General features: G+C 40.9%; 3 protein-coding genes across 4 annotated transcripts; 1 reads left to right on the top strand and 2 right to left on the bottom strand.

The window, feature by feature from the left end:
* Positions 1–1581: 1581 nt before the first annotated feature.
* Positions 1582–2532, top strand: LOC121192199 (apolipoprotein A-IV-like). Its single transcript, XM_041053780.1, has 3 exons — positions 1582–1627; positions 1722–1872; positions 1953–2532. The coding sequence occupies exons 1-3, from the start codon at positions 1588–1590 to the stop codon at positions 2530–2532; spliced, it is 771 nt and encodes a 256-aa protein (XP_040909714.1). The 5' UTR covers positions 1582–1587.
* Positions 2533–2705: 173 nt separating this feature from the next.
* On the bottom strand, positions 2706–7359 carry tomm40l (translocase of outer mitochondrial membrane 40 homolog, like). Its single transcript, XM_041054252.1, has 10 exons — positions 7322–7359; positions 6276–6490; positions 6117–6184; positions 5780–5872; positions 5584–5685; positions 5060–5165; positions 4768–4890; positions 4579–4655; positions 4254–4356; positions 2706–3924 (listed from the first exon to the last, which is right to left on the bottom strand). The coding sequence occupies exons 2-10, from the start codon at positions 6487–6489 to the stop codon at positions 3785–3787; spliced, it is 1026 nt and encodes a 341-aa protein (XP_040910186.1). The 5' UTR covers position 6490; positions 7322–7359; the 3' UTR covers positions 2706–3784.
* A 956-nt stretch (positions 7360–8315) lies between these two features.
* Positions 8316–19100, bottom strand: LOC121191654 (probable ATP-dependent RNA helicase ddx6). Of its 2 annotated transcripts, XM_041052925.1 has the most exons (14): positions 18943–19100; positions 17940–18124; positions 16600–17706; positions 16391–16495; positions 16101–16230; positions 15776–15922; positions 15366–15460; positions 15136–15258; positions 14542–14670; positions 14136–14252; positions 13866–13929; positions 13648–13749; positions 12977–13195; positions 8316–12891 (listed from the first exon to the last, which is right to left on the bottom strand). In XM_041052925.1, exons 3-13 carry the CDS (start codon positions 16840–16842, stop codon positions 12981–12983), a joined length of 1470 nt encoding a protein of 489 aa, XP_040908859.1. In that variant the 5' UTR covers positions 16843–17706; positions 17940–18124; positions 18943–19100; the 3' UTR covers positions 8316–12891; positions 12977–12980. The 2 variants fall into 2 exon arrangements, with proteins under 2 accessions (XP_040908859.1, XP_040908858.1); XM_041052924.1 differs by lacking the exon at positions 17940–18124.
* Positions 19101–19586: the final 486 nt, after the last annotated feature.

The following is a 19586-nucleotide window of genomic DNA, read 5'->3' as shown; positions in this document are numbered from 1 at the left end:
GTTTTTCTATAAAGCCATGAGAAATAATAGAAGTGCTTCTTTAATTGAAATAAGTGAAAACCACTGAGGAGACATGAATTCAGGTTACTCGTATGTTACGTGTGTAAACACAGTGATGAGCTGTGACACAGAAACCTCAGTGTAAAAAATGTCTGCAGATAAGATAATGTGTTTATTACTATTTCACTCTGTTGTGAAATATGATTATCTAAGCCTGTTTCTGTTGTTTACTCTGCTGTAACTTCTGCTGCTCAGAGTAAACACACACACACACACTCTGATTTACTGAAATGACAAAGTGTTGTGGTCTGAGGTTTTATAGGTCAGTGAAACGTGAGCAGGACTTTGATCCATCTGTTAAATCTGACCTGCAGATTATCTTTTCTGAAGAATGTTTGGTTTCCTTATACAGCAGCTCCCTCCCGACAAACTGATAAGACGGAGCAGCTAAAGTCTTCCTCTCAGGAGAAACTACTGATAAACATCCCGCTCTTTTCTGATGACACATACAAAGACCTTGAAATGTTTTACTCATAAGTTTTGTTTAAAAATCATTAAACTGAAGAAGACAAAAAAATGTATTTCAGTGCAGCCAAAAACAAACAAGCAAAAAAATCCAAAGATATTCTAAATCCATAATAATCCATATTTAATTCAGTTTAATTACAGTTTCTTCTGTTTCAGTCTGTATTAGTTTTGGATATGAAATGTACAGTGGCACCAGATTCTCTAAGGATCAGAGGAGACGATGAGAGAAAGGGGCACCATGCTCCTCTCCCGTGGTCACATCAGAGCTAACCAGAGTCTCCCTCGGCTGTGACATGAGGCCAAACGTCATCACTGAAACAATCACATTAGGACTCAGACTTTGCTTTTCCAGGTTTACAAATCTTTTTTTGTCTCAGGGGGCAAAGAGGGCAAAGAAAAATTTTCCATACTTTTACTTTGAAAAACCTTCTTTAAATAACTTTCATTCACATCTGATTTGATAATTAGCCAGTGCCTGTGTGTATACTGTGTACTGAACTTTAGTGATGCTTGTTCATATACCTGATTGTATAGTGAGTGTGATGCTAAATGGGTGGAGTACTCTTTTAAGAAACACCCACTTGCAGAACTTTTCCTGTACTTTTTTAAAAAATGTTAGTGCATTACTACTTTAAATGATCTGAATGTCCCTCTTCTTTCTGTGTAACTGCTGCACGTGATGCTGTTTGAAACGGCAGATTATAAATCATCATTCAACCATTTCCGATGTCAGAAGACACGTACGAAAGGATGAAGAAGTGATGACACTTACAATATGACGTGGAGTGACAGCAGTCACAAGAATATGTCCAGCGGGGCAACTAGAGAAGGACTTTACCCTTGAATATGGCTATAAAAATTGTGAACGGGCATCTGCACAACACACAAGCCATCGGACAGAGAAGAAGAAGAGACAGGCTGCCTCTGTAAGGTAAATGGTTTTATCGTTAAATATTTCTGAAGTTCGTTTCTGAATGAATGTTCAGTTTATCCAGTTTCACACACACTTTTTTTTTTTAAACTGTGCATCTTCTTTATCCAACAGAGTCAAGTTCAATCATGAAGGTACTCGTGGTTCTCGCACTTGCTGTTTTCTCCGGTGAGTGAATTTTCTCTCTGAATTAAAAGCTGGATTCATGTAAACCACCACAAATGTTAAGGCTCTGCTCTAACGTCCATTGTTTCATCCACAGGTTGCAACGCCAACATCCTGTGGCAGGAGCCTCCCAAGAGCAACCTGGAGGTGGTGAAAGATGCTTTCTGGGACTACGTTGCTAAAGCGACCCTCACTGCTGAGGACACCCTGAGGCAGATCAGACAGTCTGAGCTGGGACAGGAAGTCAAGTAAGAGTCTCAGCTTGATAAAAAGCCAACAGAAATATACTATGTGTTTCACTTTATAACTGTTTTTTTCTGTCTTACAGTACCAGGATCTCTCAGAGCGCTGACACAGTCAATCAGTACATCGTTGCTCTGCGCGCTCAGGCGGCTCCTCTGGCCCAGAACTTCATGACTCAGTTTAACCAGGAGGCCGAGCTGCTGAAGGCTCGTCTGGAGAAAGATCTGACCGCCGTGGGCACCAACCTGCAGCCCTACGCCGAGGAGCTGGTGGCACACGTCCAGAGGCAGGTGGAGGAGCTGAAGAAGGAAGCTGCCCCCTACGCCGAGGCCATGGACCCAGAGGCCCTGAAGGCCGTCCTGCTGCAGAAGAGCCAGGAGCTGAAGGGGCAGCTGGATAAGAGCGTGAACGAGCTGCAGGCCCAGATGGTTCCCTTCACCGAGGAGATGAAGCAGAAGATGGAGCAGAGTGTGGAGGAGTTTCAGAGGAGCATGATCCCCATGGCCCAGAGTTTTGAGACCCAACTGACCCAGAAAACCCAGGAGATCCAGCAGAACCTGGCTCCGTACGGGGAGGAGCTGAAGGCCAAGCTGGACGCCAGCACCGAGGACCTGCAGGCTCAGCTGGCTGTTCTGTGGGAGTCCTTCACTAAGAAGACCCAGTAAACAGGCCTCAGAGCCACTGCTGCTTTTCAAGCCTCCATGCTCCAAATATTTATTTCAACTTTACCCAAAGTATAAATTATTAAATAAAACCTGACAATCAAATTCTGTATTTCAGTGTCTTAATAAGTTTGCAAGAATAAAGAAAAAATACACCACATAGTCTGAGTACAGTGTTCAGTCGCCACAAGCCTCAAGTACAACTTCAATGCTCCTGGAAATTCCACTTCCAATTCCAGCAGCTTTAATCACCTCAGGAAAAGACCATTTCCATTTCCAGGTGAACTGATCCATCTGTCCTCCTTTCGTACCGTGACCACTGAGATTCGGGACTGATTTTTGGCTAACAACATCACCTGTACAACACCTGTTTCATTTAACAAAACCTCCTTTCTTCTGGGATTACAGCTGGTGGGGGTGACACAAACTTTTTAATTAAAATTATTTGGGAAAGTGTGAAAGGCATGGATCTGGGATCTACGGTTATAAAATCTGAACAGACTCGAAAAATAAAAGTCCTCCTTGTGAAATTCGCATACACTCACTGTTCAGCAGAGACAACATCGACTGAAGGACAACGACCGAGACATGCAGCTTTTGTAAGAAATGGTATTTATCAGTTTCCCAGAGGTATATACAAGTCATATATACGGTTCCAAATGCATGTAACATAAAAAAGGCAACAAAACAAGAGATGAATTGTGAACGTGACAATACAGTACAGCACACCCCTTCCTGATAACCAACAAGTCACCTTTAAACAAGCAAAAGACGACAATTTCATTCACTGCACGCCGAGACAGGAGTAAAAAAAAAAAAGAATAAAATTCAAGACAAAACGCGACAGGCACTGAACTCAGTGACAAAAACAAAGAGCTCTATAATTCTGTTACGTCATGTGTTATGTCTTTGTACCGCCTACTGGGTTGTGTGTTCATGTCGAGAGTCCAGTCAACAAAGTCCTGACTAATCTTTGTTACACTTCTGATCATTCAGGCAACTGAAGGACTGAAGTCGTTTGATTTACATTATTAACTTGTGTTAATAATTAACTCAGTGTTTCTGCGCCTCACATCCGATGAATCATGATTTAGGGAAAGGAATAACACAATAACCGAATCTGCCAAAGAGGTCGGAGACAGTTTGAGGTGATGGGACACACAGTAGTGTACAGCACATGGCATAGTGTGTTCGTCCAGAGCAGGTCTGTCTGTTCTGTGAAGTCCGTCTGCAGGTCGTGAACCGTTCAGTCAGTCTAACCGATAGTGACGCCGAAGCCGCACTGGAACTTGTTCTTGCGGTGGTTGAGGAAGGAGCAGAGGACCAGAGAGAGCGGCAGAGGGAGCAACTTCTTTTCTAATGTCGCACCAACTATCCAGTTACTGTCTACTGAACCTGGGGAAGCGATAAAAACACAGTATTAGACGAGTGTATTATAAAAAAAGGACATAAAAAGTGATAAGAACATAGAATGTCTAAAGATATATGTTTACTGCCCCGAAAACTATGAAAAAATTGCTCTTTAAGGAAAAGTTCAACACTTTGGTAAATTTAATTATTCACTTTCTTTCCAAGAGTTTGATGAAGACATTGAAACAAGTGTTGTGTTATCGTGGCTACAGCTTCATATTTAATGAACAGACACAGGAAAGGTCTTTATATAACTCAGAAAGACAACAAATAAAAGAATTAATAAAGAAAACAGTTCAAGATGTTGCCGCTACCTTTAAACTGTAAATTGGCTTTAGGCACATCTAGCTGGTAACCGAATGACACACTGGTGTCTTGCATGCGTGTGCTCGCCTCGAACTCCACACCGACCTGCAACTGTTGAAGAACAGAGGACAGTTAGATCTGGACGAAGCCAAAACAAGAAACACACAATAAAAAAAAAAAAAAAGGCACAGCAGCAGGACAAAACTCCACAAACATGTATGAGACACCAGAGTCAGAAAGCGAACGCTGTAAGTCACGTTTAAAGCAATCACCTAAAATGTTTGAGGTTTTCAGGAACTATCTGACCTGAGTCTGATGAAGAGAGGAGGTTACCTGATCATTGGCTTTGTGGTAGTAAGAAGCATGAGCTCCCGCTGAGCCCAGTGTCAACGTGGCGATGTAGTTGCTGCCTGTGCAGAGGGAGGTCAGGTGGATTAAAAAACATATTTTTCAAGTCAACAAGTAAAATGTCGAGCTCTATCAAATACAAAGACTACAAACTCACAATAATCTGCGCCTCACCTGTGTATCTGCCAACTAAAGACATCACTGCGCCCTCCTCTCCTGGCCTGCGGTGGTAAACCAGCTCCCCTCCCAGAGCCAGAGCCGGCGTTATGGACTGGAGGTAGTGTGTTACAACAATACCTGTCAGGTGGACAACAGCAAGACAACAGGAGGTGTTCAGGTTCAGATGAAATCTTTGTTTTGGTTGAATCAGACAGCTGCTTTTCGGAACAGTAAAAAGCAACTACAGCATAATTTAAGCAAAGATCAAAGGTACCTTTTTTGCTGCATTACTGACTGATGAACCTACCAGAGCCAACGAGGACATCTGGGTTTCCAAGTGTAATGGTTGCAGTAAAATCTTCTCCCCTGAACTCAGCATCACCTTGCCAGTTCACAAACTTCTGTTGTTGTGTCTGAGGACATAACAGATTTTGACAAAGTTAACACTGTAGCCCTGATCCTGGATTTTTAAGGCCAAAACCAATACTTTTTTTTTTTTAGATTAAGATAAAACAAAAAAACCCAAAACATCTGAGGACAACTTTTTTTCCTTTAACATAAAACACATAACACACTAACAATTTTGATAAAGATCTCTGTAATTTGGTTATTTAAGTTCTGACCAAGATACATAATCATTTACATTGTAAAAACAAACTTCCCACTGATCTCAGGCTGTTTCTAAATTTATTTATCACATCTTTAGCTTTCCTGTTCTGCAGTTTCTTGTTACTTATTGGTCAAGTTATACTCCAATAAAATATATATCTACAATAAGCCAATTAATAGATCTAATTAATAACATGCAGCAGACGTTACTAATAAATGTACCTGGAAGGCCACTTTGGATCGTATTCTGTTGGTGATCTGGTGAATGATCTGGGCGTTTAGGCTGCCACTGTTGTCCATGTCTCCCACCATGACTGGAAAAAACTGAATAAAAAGAGAAGTTCATTCATATTACAATTCAAAATATAAATATAAACATCTTACAAATGAGAATCACAATGATGTCGCTGCCGCTTACCTCTGCTGGACCCGTCTGCTTTGATCCAACGTATGTAGCACCAAACCTGTAGCTGGAATCGCCCATGGTGCTCAGCAGCACGGTGTGATTCACCTTAAAGGAAGTTTAACAAATTTAAAAAATGTACCATGAACACATTAGTAGTTTGCTCCTTTGGTTGACCCATTGTGAACCTAGGTTTAAGGCACATGGGCTCACAAGCTCAGTTACAGAGTGTTCCAGCTATAAAGATGTAGTTAAGCTTTACAAATCCAATATCCACTGGCAAGAAAAACAACAACAGCCTGTTCTGATTCATGTACGTAAACATTTCTAATGTAAGAGGAAGCTGACTGACCTGGAAGTGATTGCTAAGACCTTTGTTGACAACTAGCCTGACGCCTTCCATCTGCATGGGGAAAACCTCTGAAAAGAAAAACAGGTGCAGATAAGATACGCTCAGGTAGTACAGGTATTATTTTGGCTCATGTGAACTTGCTTAATTATCTCCATTTACCTTTGCATTTGCGATGACACTCATCAAACGCTCCCGGGTTAGGCAAAGGGTTTTCTGCCTGCTCCTGCTGTCCGGAGGATGCTCCATTCGAAGGGATAACTGTGGAGACGGGGGGCATCCCAAAGCCCGGCGGCACCGTCAACCCGGGGGCAGCAGCACCGCCAGAGGCTGGTGGTGGAGGGTTGGGGGAACTGGCAGCCAAAACACTGCCCATGCTGAAATGCCAGTGAGGAAATGAAGGGATAAAGAAAGAAAGTGTCAAAAGGAAAACTGTTTTCAAGATCATTTTAAAAATGATTTAAAATCATTAGTAGCAGAATTGGACAGAATTTGTATAAAAGTAAAAGCATCAGTGCACTGATGATATACATCTAGTACATATCCATTAAATTTCGGCATCTATTCATCTTGAATGAGGCAGCCATATTTGTTTGTTTTTTAAGGGACTTCTCACTTATCAAGTGTAAAATCAGATGTTTCACAGCTTTAGGAAAAATCTGTTTCAATCATAAAATAACTAAACAGACCAACTAAACTATAATATATATTTAAATATATGGCTGACAAAGACTAAAGATTAAAGATAGAACTAACAATGTGTAATAAGCAAGCTGATCTCCATGTGTAAAATTGGTGGAGTGTCCCTTTAACCTTTCACACACATCATGTTCATTCATATGAAGGTAGCGCAACAGCAGGTAGGAAGGACCGGCTGACATAAGATAATAATAATAATAACAATAATAACGTTACATGACGGGAATACATAAGAAAACAGTGGCCTCCAAATGTTTCGGTTATAAGATGTACTGAATGTTCTGAATGAAAGCTCGTATGGAAACGTAACGTAAGCTAGCTCCTTGCTGCCGTTTAATCTAGCTTTCCAGCCCGCAGCTAACGGCTTTAAGACAAACAGCTGCTCCTGCTGAAGGGAAACAAACACCAGCCTGTCAGACAACCGCTGCCGAAAAAGCAGCAAACATATCCATGTATCCCCTGTGAAAAAACACGTTTTATAAAACACCGAGCTAACGTTCGCTACTCACGTTGTAATTTCCAGAGGACGATGCAGCCGGAAGTTGAATCTCTTTGCACCAAAGAAGAAGACGTGAGTGACGTTAAAGCCCGCCCATTTTCTCCAAACACGTCTTGATTGGATGCTAGGGTGGGACCCTCACAAATGATTGGCAGTAATACCTGTCAATCAGCCTCAGCGGGTGAAGAATCGAAGGCGTGATTATTTTTGGTGATGTAATGTTCCTGCTCAAAAACTATTGGCTAATTGAAACGAGCTCTGCTCACCGATTGGTGGAGACCTTTGAGCGTCAGTGGGTTTTCAGCTTGAAGGGCGGCGGTAGTGATATGTTCGTAAGAAATACCTTCAAGGTCAAATGGTCGCGAGAGAGTCATTTTGTTGAGTTTGTGTCGGACACACAACAGCGCCTCTCACCTTCTACAGCTACAGTACACACAACAGCGGCTTTCAGGAGCTGCGGAGCTCGTCATGTTTTCACCGTACAGACTAATGAGGGACTGGTGTACACACCTGTATGTATAAGTTGTAAACCCCACTGCCAATTAACAATTAAGCGCACCTGTACACTTGCCAAATAATGGTTTGTTAGCACTAAGTATAGACAGATTAACTGAACAAAAACTGAGCTTCACGTGTTTAGTTTCAGGGCTGCTGTATTGGATTTTACAGGTGTGTTCTTGTATTTATGTCTGTTCATAACTTTTTAATCTCCTTTAAAAAAAAGTTTGTGTGTTTGTGTTGCTTTTTCAAATGTTTATCGTGCTTTATGTAAAGCATGTATAGACTTTAAATGCTTCACCTTCACTGTATGCTCCCTGTAAGCACAGTATGCTTTTATGGATAAATGATGGCAGGATTAATAAAGTAAAAAGATAAATCAACTGCTAAACTGTTCATCCAGCCTCAAGAATTTGGTCAGATCATCAGGTAAATACAGGTCTGTTTAAACCACATGGCAGTAGAAGTGTGAAATCAAACGGTGGAGAAAGGAAGAGCAGTCAATGTGAATTTCTGTTCAATTTATTGAATTTTATAGTCCCTGCATATTTCTGTTACAACAGTAGAGGACAGAGTGATTAACACAAGTTGCTGAAATATCTTGTGCCACTTCAATGCATTTTTTTTTTATAAGGAAACAAGGAACAAAAAGAAAATGTTTTTTGCAGTACCGCCCAATCAAAGTCATTACTGAGTTTTAACCCAATTGCACGACAGAAAAAAAAAAATATGGGACAATGATGAAGAAAACTAAGTTACCCATTCCCAAAACATCAACAAATGATGCCACCAAGGTAACAATGACTACAAACAACACAACTGAAAAGACTGACTACGTAAGGGGTTTGGTTTTGAAAAGAAAGCTGAATTTTTAAGTACGAGGGATCGACTGAACCAATATGTCTGCATGCCAATTCAGTCATTCTGTATTGCAACTCCTCTCTAACCATGTTGTAGGGAAATACTGTTGTAATTTTATCCTTAGCCACAAACAAACCTAAAGTATCTGAGAGCCAATTAAGAGTCCAAACGTCACTGTTTTCTGTCCACGCTGCAGGAGAAATAATGCCGTCACTTTATCCTCAGCTTACAACTACAAATCTGCTGAGTTCATTATTAAATTGGGCTGAAACTGCCGCCTTGGAGCGCGGGCGAGTCTACATTAGTGCAGCAAAGTAAGACATCCAATTCCTTTTTAGTAATGCACAGCAGAAATGTTAGGGGCAATTCAGCCATTAATACTATTTTTAAGCCAAGTTTTTGAATTTCACCAATTGAGAATTTTCAGAGCCCAAAGCATCAATGCCAAAACTGACATTTTATACCCAAATCCCCACCCTTTCTTTTTTTTCTTTTTTTTTTTTTTTAAACATTTACCCATTTTAAACAAGTGTCTGACAAATATCCCTCCCACCCCATCAGCACTTCAGACCTGACAGGTCCGTGCACACACACTCACACACACAGACAAAGAAAACATCAGATGACAAAATCAACAGTCACTCAACATTCATAACTGCATTCATCATCAGCTCCTTTGTGACCACTGACAGACAAATTCTGAGCTTCTTTTTGAGGCTCCGGTCTCGACTTCTGTCAGTTATGATGACGTTTCTCTCACTACACTCTACAGTGCTGTGATCTTAAAACTCTTCTTCTGTATTAGTGTTGGCTTTTTTTTTTTAAATCCAGAATTACTTTGGTGAGCAAAATGTTATCATGACTGACAGAGAAGATGCCTGGAGCGACCAAAAAAAAAACAAACAGAGGTTGCAATTAAGAGTAGTTTTCCTTTAAGGGGTTGAGCGTCTCTGGACTAAATTATAGGCAGAAGTCTGAGATGGCGTTTAATATTCAGCTCAAAGTGAACAAAGGAAAAAAAGTCCAAAATCGCTTCCACTAGTTATTGACAAGTTTAGAAATAAACATCTGTCCGATCTCTGCTTCCGGGGCACAAAGGAGATCATGGAATGACTGTCAGGGATGTGAACACAAAACATCAAGAAGAACAGAAAAACGTGGAAAATTTCGCATTAGAAATGAAATTCACGTCCTTGGAACTTAGACTCCTGGAGGAGGAGGGAGATGGAAGGAGAGAAACGGATAACAAAAATCACATCCCTGAAAACTGTAAACACCCAAACTGTTATTTAAGACATCGCCAACAAAAACACAAGCACAGAGGAAAAAAAAAAAACTGACATACAACTATTTACGCTCACATGCAGCCTCAAACTGTCAACAGGACAGTTTCATTATTATTTCAAATGAACTGTCATGGACTGGAGTAACCGAGTTGGCCCCAACTGCACTGAAATCTGATCTGATTCTCCCAAAGATGAGCTGTTAATCCAGATCTAAGTTTCACTGAAGCTACATGTAAACGTTGAGATTCTGAACAAAACAATCTGTCACAGCTGAAAACACATAATTCATGCTCTCTCATGTCAACACATACACCTTGTTCAAGCAGTCGTCTACATCCCTCACTCTCTCACTCTCACTCACTCTCACACTCACACACACCTCCTCCCTCATGCAAACACACATCTGAATATCTCCCCTGCGCGCGCACACACGCACGCACACACGCACGCACGCACGCACGCACGCGCGCACGCACGCACGCACGCACACACGCACACACTTTTTTGGTTTTGCTTCAATGTAAATCCTGAAAATCTATTTCAAGGGGAAAAAGGGGAAATGAAATAAATTCTACCTCCTCCACCAATGAAGCAAAGTATTTTTTTTTTTTAAACTGTAAACGACTAGTGTAAACAATGAATCATTTACGACCGTTTCCTCAAAATGATTCATAACACCTCGTATAAAGATTGCCCTAGGGGAAAACGGACTGAGCTGCTGAAAACAAACCACAGCACTTTGATCATCCGTCACACGAACGTGGAACAGGTTCGAGAAGATCACAGTGCTTCAAGACTTTCCAGAAACTCTCTCCTCTATAAACTTCTCTCTCTCTCTGGCACTTAAAACGTGACGCTAACAAGGTCGTTTGTTTTGTGGAAAACAACTTTAAATCAAAACTTTTGTCGTTGATTTAAGTACCAGAGAGTGGGAAAGATTCAAGATGCCCAGAGAGCATCTGATAAAATACTTGGCTTCTGCAAACCCACCCAACAAAAAAAAAAAAAAAAAAAAAAAAAAAAAAAAAGACCTCCAGAAGTTACCCAGTGCTAAAGCCTCACAGAGCCAAACTGCTTTAAGCAACATCAAAAATAAATCTTAAAAAGCAAAAATACTTTCTTTTTTGTCTTTTTTTTATCATTAGTGATGCTCTGTAAGGGGAGGACAAAAAAGAAAAGTCACAGCTGCCTGTTCAAAGATGCTACAATTTTGCTTTCAAAAACAGAGCCCACCCTCAAAAAAGATAATTCTCACATTTTTACAATTATAAAACATAGCTGTGCTGGGAGGATAACCAAAGCAAAAAAATAAAAAATATATATATATATATTGCTGCTGCTGCAGATTCGAAAGCTGACACGTCTTGTGACTTTAGTCGTCGTCCAATTGAAGGTGAATGTGGTCCTTTATAGACTGAGCAGGTTTCAACACCCTTTCCTACGCTTTATATAATTTCATAAAAGCCTAAAGTGGAGTTTCTGATGCAACAGCAGCAATACAAACGACAACTGTGAAACACGCTTAAGAGCTTGGCGTTCAACCACTGGGCTGCAGAGTTTACATTGGCAACTGATACATTCACCAACTTCAATTTTGTCAAGGTGGGGCATAAAAAGAAATTTTTACCACTGGATTTGAAAGATTCTTGCTTTATAAAGTTTATGTTTCCGCATTGTACCTGTGAAACCTAAAGATGTGAGCGGAAAAAGAAACTGAAAGAAAATTCAAACTATTGTTTTGCACCAACTTCCACAAAAACCCTGTGAATCTTTAATCTCTTGGACTATTTTTGATTCTCAGCTTAGAAATGTCTATCAGAACTGTTCTGAACCGTCTCTGATGCATCAGTCCTGCGCAGGATAGGAAACCTTCATCAGGATTCATCTACCAGCTACAGGGGCGGATGGATTTTACAGTATTCACCAGCCAAATGTGATTTGTTTGGGGTTTGTTTTTTGTTTTTAATGTCAGAGAACATCCAAACAACAACAACAACAGCCTGCAGGCGAGCTCACCAGCGACATCCATAAAAGCACGTGGCTGCTATTCATTTTCCCGTGCTGCTTGTGTGGTTGCAGGCTGACATCCATGAACCAGTATGAGGGCTTGTGTCTTTAGGCCGTCTTCTGATATTGACTCCGCTCGTGTATTATTCATAGTGAGAGGGAAAAACAGTCACGCAGTATTTAAATAAAGCTGCCCTTTTTTTTTTTTTATTGCAACGTTCACATTAAAAAATAAACGTTCACATTCAGGATGGTTTTCAAGGAGTCTGAGCCGTGTTTTTCGACACACCCCTCAGCAGGAGGGAGCGCGTGTGTATACTGTGTCTTTTTCCCTTGCATAATGCGACGTCTAAATAAAATCGGGTTACTATTTAGTTCATCTTATTTGTGCTCGTACTCTGCTGCGTGACAGAAGACAGCAGAATGGATGGGTGGATCCATGAACGGATGAGTGCACGAGGGAGTAAGTAAGGCACTTAAGTGACAACAGCAGTGTAAGTGGACAGAACGATGGCTGGTGTATGTGCACCATTGTAACATTAAAAACTGACCAACCTTGCTGCTGGCGATGAACGCAGTCTCCGAGGGCGACCGTTTCAAAACAGCTCTGATACTCATTTGAACTGCTGTCTAACACACATGTATTTTAGGAGGAAAATTATTCTCTGAGCTGAATCACAGGGTGAATGGTCCTTTCTGAGTTTGGTGCAAAACAAGATCATTTAACTTTCTCTGTTAATTTAAAAAAAAAAAAAGAATGAGGCAGCTCTCTTTGAGGAAAAGCTAAGGAAATACTTGAAAATAAAAACAGCCTTTACATCCACTTGTCAGGCTCTGAAAATGAGGGAGAAATGTGAAAATGAAGAGTTGCCTGAAGACTGTGTGCAAGCGCTGATGTCTGTGCAAAAGCCCGGTGTGTCCTAATGTCCTGGAAGGAAGACAGAACTCGGATTAGGAAGACGAGACATTTTTCTACGCAACAAAAGTCTCAAGGTGATCTCGAAGCATCTCACCTTTTTAGGTGCTATCCTGTGGGCGTCCTGGTTTCTCCTCGACCTCCTCCACATCACAGTCAGCGCTGGCTGAGTGGTACTCGGCCACATAGAGGCTCTTGTCGATGCTGCTGGGAATGGGCTTGATGTCGGTCACCAGCTGGTCTTCGATGGCCTTCAGGTTGAAGCGATCCTCTGATGTGATCAGGTTGATGGCCAAGCCCAGGTGACCAAACCTCCCTGAGAGAAAGAGAATGTTTAAGAGATGAAAAAAAAAAAAAAAAAAAAATCATTATGACATCCCTCACCCATTGTATTTGTTTAATCTTTTCATAACCCTGACAGGGTTTACTGTGAGTGTTTGTCCTAATTTATAGTAGAATGAAAGCCAGTTCAAATCCTGTGTCCTGGAAAACATCCAATATTGTCACAGTGAAAAGCAAACAGTGCAGATGGAGCGGAGTATGTCGTCCCACAGAAAGAACTCGTACACAAACACAAAGCCTTTGTGCAAAAATGACAAACGTGTATTGCATTAAAAGAAGCAACTGATCCTTTTTGCGTATGTTCTGATTTGTCTGATTTCGCTTTGGATTCCTTTTCTAAATCCTGTTTGCAAACCTGTTTCTACAAATGAAAAAATTAAGCCTAAACACAATGGAGCAGTTCACAGCTTTAAGGACTGAACATACCTGATCTTCCAATACGATGGAGGTAAGTCTCAGCATTTTTAGGGAAGTCGAAGTTGATGACGACGTTGACAGCCTGGATGTCAATACCTCTGGTGAAGAGATCTATAGGAGGAATACAGAAAAATAGATCAGTGCATTAGAATAGCAACATCAACTTTAAATGCATTGTTTTGAAATGTTATACACTGTTCTGTTTAAAGTCTAACACAGAAACTCACCTGTGCAGACGAGGTTTCTGCACAGTCCATTTCTGAAGTCATGGAACACGCGGTTTCTGTATTCCTGAAAACATACAAGCCATGAGACGCTCTGAGAGAGAATATCAGCCATGCACTGTGCAATTTGACACATAAAGGAGCCTGATATCTGTTCAGCAACACACGAAATCTGAGCACATTCAATTAGTAAAAATGTAAGATGACAAATAGCGACGATTAGAGAAAAAGAAAACACACAAAAAGGCGACATTCTTCTCAGTTGTGTCTCACCTGCATCATCTTAGCGTGGATGTAGAAGCAGGAGTAGCCCAACTGAGTGATCTTCTTAGCCAACAGCTCCACCCTCTGAGTGGAGTTACAGAAAATGATTGACTGGTTGATCTGAAGCTGTGAGGGAAGAGAGGGACGTAAAGACGTTGTTATGAATCATTACGTCAACCTTTTGACCTGAAGGCTGTTTCTGAAACGAACTGCAAGTTAGCAAATTCACTTGCTGAAAGAGGAAAATGAAACAGGATGTTCAACAGATGTTCAAAACAAAAAAAAATCCCAGCAATGAATAAGTTTCAGCTGCTGGGTAGCAACAAAGATAAGCGAGGAAACAACTCACAACTGACAAAATATGCAAATGTTAAATACACAAACAGTGAAAATGGATTTTGATTTAGTCAGTTACCCTGGAGAACAGTGTGTTGAGGCAGTGGACTTTCTGCCTCTCAGTGACGTAGGCGTAGTACTGAGTAATGCCCTTCAGAGTCAGCTCCTCCATCAGGTTTATCTCGTAGGGTTTCTGAAGGTGCTTCGCCTGCGGCAAAGAAACGTGGGGAATGAAGAGTTTAGAGTGTGCATTTAAAAACTCACAAAATCACAGTGATTTCACAAACATACCAGCCTGTAAGATGCTGCTTAGTCAACTGAAAATTGAAGTCACCTGAGATTGTTTTGTTGTTTTTTATACACTGTAGGAGCTTAAAATCAGTAATACTTTACACGGATTAAGGAAATGTTTACATGTGAAGTTCCCTCAGACGGTTAAAAAATCTGTGTTGCAAAAGAGTATTTAACACATAGACTTTCAAAATTTTCAAGCATTTATATCCTGTGCCCGTTGAACTGCTGTAGGTGAAGACGCCCACAGAAAAGTTCACAACAGAAAAACACAAACACTGATCTGGGCGCAGTGCGAGAACAGCTTGGACTGCAGTGTGGCACCAAGTGGCCATGTGCCATCGGGTTGGACGAGCGGCGCAGCAACCAGCCAACTACTCACCATGAACTTTTGCACGCTGATGGGGAAGGTTGCAGAGTAGAGCAGGATCTGCCTGTTCTTGGACAGGAAGCCAATGATGTCCTCGATGAGCACCACAAAGTCCTGAGACAGCAGCTTATCCGCCTGAGAGGAAGCAGAGACAGTTTAACATGAAGCATGCTGACAGGTTTTTAGAGGCGATGAGTTTTCATCATATTTTTTTTTTTTAAAACAGCTTTGCTCGTGTTTACCTCATCCATCACCATCATCTGAACCCTATCCACCTTTGCCACTCCCTTCTTTATCAAGTCCAGGATCCTGCCAGGGGTGGCGATGACCACATGTACTGATGTTGAAAAGAGGAAAGAATTACGTTTTTACTGGGCATAAAACTATAATTATTTATAATTTAAAACGGCTACTTTAACTACAAAAAAGGAAATATAATATTCAATTATGAAAATAATCATAATATGTGTCTTTGTACAGTGCAGATTGTCCAATTTTAAAAAGAATAAAAAATAACCCAGTTTATAACCCAAAACACCAACTGGACTCACTAACGTGTGATATTGTAATATTTATATATAAAATTAATATATGCACGTGGCCCACAGGCAGTGGTCCCTTATGTATAAAATGCGATGACGGGGATTGTTACCGGTCTCATCCAGGCGCATGATGTCATCTCGCAGGTTGGTGCCCCCAGTAGTGGCCATGACTTTTACTCCCCCCAGGTGTTTGCTGATCTGGATGCAGATCTGGCTCACCTGCAGTGCCAGCTCACGGGTGGGCACCATGACAATGGCTGAGGAACAACAATGTACAAGAGAAAACACAATTAAGCAAAAGAAGAACTGATGAATGAAAAGCTCAAATTAGAAGTGTGATTAGAAGATAGTAGATGAAGAGAAGGTGAAAATGGGAAGAGGAGATAAATGGAGAAAACAAGAGCAATGGACAGAAGGACAAAAGTAAAGTCTCACCCTGTATGTGGTCCTTTTTCAGGTCTATCCTCTCCAGCAGTGGGATGAGATAGGCTCCACTTTTTCCTGTTCCATTTTTTGCCCGGGCCAGAATGTCCCGTCCAGACAGGGCGATGGGAATGCTCTCCTCCTGCGAGGAACCAAAAATCTTATCTTGCGGCTCACTCTGTGACAACAGTATCATGCTTAAAAACATAATGCCCTGTCATATACACAATGGTTTTCTCGTAGCCACCTGACAGCCTAGTGGTTAAGATACATGATATAACCCTAAGTAAAATAAAGCATACCTGGATAGGGGATGGTTTCTCCCAACCCATCTCAAAGATGCCCATCAGGAGTTCTCGTTTGAGACAGTAGTCTTCAAATTCATTCCCCTTGGTGGAGGTCACATCCTACAGTGGACATAGAATGGTCAGAATGACAGAACAAAAGTATTTATAGGCTAGGCTCTTATAGGATAAAGTATGATCAGAAACCATTGTCAGGTTTGACTCACTGAGGTTTTAACCCTGTTGTCTTTGGGAGGGAGCTTTAGGCTCTTTTTCCAGTCATCTCCAAACTTGATACCTCCTCCGTCCTGAGGGGCACCGGCTGCTTTCTGGGGTGCACCCATAGCCTTTCCTTGAGTTGTGGGTGCTGGCTGGACTGAAGCTGGTTTGGTCTGTCCTTTGAGCTGCCCGTTCTGCTTGTTTAGTCCCATGACGACTGGGCCAACATTTTCTGTTCTGGCCGTTGCCATTTTTCCTGCTTTCCTTGCTTTTGTTTTTTTCTCTTCAAAAGTATTAGATTTTTGCCTCTTAGGTTTTTCTTCTTAAAAATTCTCTTCAAAAGTAAAAAAGTTTAATAAAGCATTAACAAACAATATTCTCTATTCTTTTTAAGTCCAAAGCTTTTACAACAGAAGTCGATTCGTAGTATTTACATATACACACGTACGTGCAGTTCGGTCCCCTTCAACAACAGAGTGACTGACGTACAAGAACATCAAAAAAAAAAAAAAGTTTTTACACAAGAGCTCTTCAAAATGAAGAGAAATTTGCATTCATATGCATGAATATACTTGCCCACAATATAGAAAAATTATATGTGAACAAGTATCAAAGCAGTTTAAGTCCTGAAATAGAACAACTAAGGCAATCAGAACTTGGGGAATAGCTTCTTCAATATATTCTTAGTTCAATACTTAAACTTCTGTTTCTAAATGGAACGATATTTCCTGTTTCCACATTGAGTCTATAAGAGTTGCTCAATATTCCTGTCCTCGAAAAAAAAGGATGCCCAACTTTGTACAAGTCTTTCCCCAAAATCATATAGTCTGTAATGCTCTCCGTTTATTTCCACTGTGTGGGTGTACGTCGCTCCACGTGTGAAAAAATGGATCCTGAAAACACAAGTAATACAGGGGGTTATCTAGTCCAAAGCAAAACAGCTTTCCACCCCTGTTAAGTCCTCAATGTGCGTTTCCTTTCTGCTCCAGGTGTTTGACCTTCTCTCCCTGGACACCACAGGTCTTCAGGTCGGTGTGTGAAGTGTGAAGTGTGAGTGCGTGGCTGTGATCTCCCCACTGCCTCCTCAAAGTCAGCCAACGGCTCAAACTTGTCACCTGAAAGAAACCCAACAGAACGATTTTAAAACAGAACATGAGAAGCTGACCGATCACCCAGCCATTATCAATTAATCTGCCATTTAGTGGCTCAATTATTCATTATGTCCATAACATGTCAGAAAATTGTCAGTGTATCTCGCTATCATTCAGATTTACCTGGCAGGGTTTCTGCAGGGTTCACTAAGTACAATTAAAGAGTTTTTGACACCACATAGATTTTGATTTAATACCTGTTTCACAGTTAAACTGTCCAAAGTGAAATGAAAGTATGATGGAAAACCAGCAGTGACAATAACACTTGCAGAAACTCTGACTGCGTCCACCACACTGGGAACCGAAGACAGGAGCAATTTCAATACGTCACTTTCTGTTTTTGGTAACTTGTGGTGTGATGAGATCGGTTTCAGCACATTAACTGGAAATTAAGCAACAGTGACAACAAGTTAGTTAGTTGCAACGCTGATAACAAACACTCCATGCTGCGGTTCAGTGCAGTGAAAGGCTTTAACTGCTAATTCACTAAATGGTTTGGTTTAAGATTGCACAGGTGAACTTGCCAGGTGGCAGTCTTCGGGGGCAGATTAAGAAGCCCAAATGGTCAGGATTTAAAATGAAGACTGACTTAGAGTAAATGCTCTACATCTGACTGAAGCTACTTTCATAATTACTGCTTATATCAACTGTCGGTTGTCGGGTTTGTGTCTCTGCCATTCAGATTAACGTACGTTAATTTTAGTTGTTGAGATTTCAATTTTCCAAATACAAACCCATTTTTGAGAAAACGGTTACCATTAATTAAATCTAAAATATTCAAACAAAATGCGTAATTACATCTGAATTATCGTTTTCCTTTGTAAATCAATAGTTTATCGTTTCTTTTAAGCCGCGTCTCATGAGAAACATTAGCCACGTTAGCCTACCGTTAAAGCGAAATCAGTTTTAGCTTTAAGCTAACTAACCGCTAAGCCGCTGCAGCAATCGCACTTAACTTTTTAAACAGCTTTTGATTTGCAGAAGATGAAGATATATGTGTAAAATTTAAACGACAGTATCGTTATACATTGTTGCCGCTACGTTGTTTGTGATTTTCACACTAACGTAACGCTATATAGCGCGATTAGCAGGGACGTTAGCCTCGAGGCTAATTTAGCACAATCGTTAGCTAGCCTGCTCACAACAACTCGGATAATTTTTTAACGGAAACTGGACGGTTCCAAGTCACGGCAAACCTACCTTCGTTTGTCTGTTATTTTACAAGGGATATCCAGTTTGCGGCTGATCAGTTGCGTTCTTTGTAAGTCGCTTTAATAACTGAATTTTCCTTGAAATAAATCGCTTCTATTGTGTTTCTTCTTCCTTTAAATCAACATGGTCGCCTTCTTCTTCGTCCTTCTCTTCCTCGGTGTCTCTCCTGTTTATCACATGTGAGGCTCCATGACGCTGCTGCCACCTGCTGTCACTCCTGGTCCCTGCAGTAAAAGGATGTACTTTGATTATTTCAAAGGAGGTTTAGATTTTCATGATAGTATTCTCCATTAGTGGTTGAAACTGTGCCAGAACATGCTACTAGAGTAGGAGCACTGCAGCGATATCAATAAAGTAATAAATTAAAATTGTATTACTGTGTCATGTATATAACTACCCCCAGCTCTCAGAGGGACACACACCTCACACCGCACACCTCACACAACTGATTTCCTCCTGAATATTTTTTAATAGGCTGACTTCAGTGGCAGAGAAATATACCAGTCAACTGTGACTCTAAAGATCTTTTTCTTCTAAAAAAAAAAAAAAGATGTAATATACAATTCAGGACCAAACTTTTGTTCGTTATTGCACACACAATAACTCAAATTAAGAGGCTATTCTGCCGGTAA

This window comes from Toxotes jaculatrix, chromosome 13 (genome assembly GCF_017976425.1).
Source record: "Toxotes jaculatrix isolate fToxJac2 chromosome 13, fToxJac2.pri, whole genome shotgun sequence".
In the NCBI taxonomy this organism is placed as follows: Eukaryota; Metazoa; Chordata; class Actinopteri; family Toxotidae; genus Toxotes; species Toxotes jaculatrix.
This window is presented reverse-complemented; position numbering and strand designations above follow the sequence as displayed.

Excerpts from the sequence above, each read along its gene's own strand:
- tomm40l (XM_041054252.1), bottom strand. The coding sequence starts at position 6,489 with ATGGGCAGTGTTTTGGCTGCCAGTTCCCCCAACCCTCCACCACCAGCC. Across the intron at positions 4,656-4,767 it reads TTTAGTTGGCAGATACACAG|GCAGCAACTACATCGCCACG; the intron begins GTGAGGCGCAGA and ends CCCTCTGCACAG. Across the intron at positions 4,357-4,578 it reads ACCACAAAGCCAATGATCAG|TTGCAGGTCGGTGTGGAGTT; the intron begins GTAACCTCCTCT and ends GTTCTTCAACAG.
- LOC121192199 (XM_041053780.1), top strand. The coding sequence starts at position 1,588 with ATGAAGGTACTCGTGGTTCTCGCACTTGCTGTTTTCTCCG. Across the intron at positions 1,628-1,721 it reads CGCACTTGCTGTTTTCTCCG|GTTGCAACGCCAACATCCTG; the intron begins GTGAGTGAATTT and ends TTTCATCCACAG. Across the intron at positions 1,873-1,952 it reads GAGCTGGGACAGGAAGTCAA|TACCAGGATCTCTCAGAGCG; the intron begins GTAAGAGTCTCA and ends TCTGTCTTACAG.
- LOC121191654 (XM_041052925.1), bottom strand. The coding sequence starts at position 16,842 with ATGGCAACGGCCAGAACAGAAAATGTTGGCCCAGTCGTCATGGGACTA. Across the intron at positions 14,253-14,541 it reads TCAACACACTGTTCTCCAGG|CTTCAGATCAACCAGTCAAT; the intron begins GTAACTGACTAA and ends CTTCCCTCACAG. Across the intron at positions 13,930-14,135 it reads TCCACGCTAAGATGATGCAG|GAATACAGAAACCGCGTGTT; the intron begins GTGAGACACAAC and ends GTATGTTTTCAG.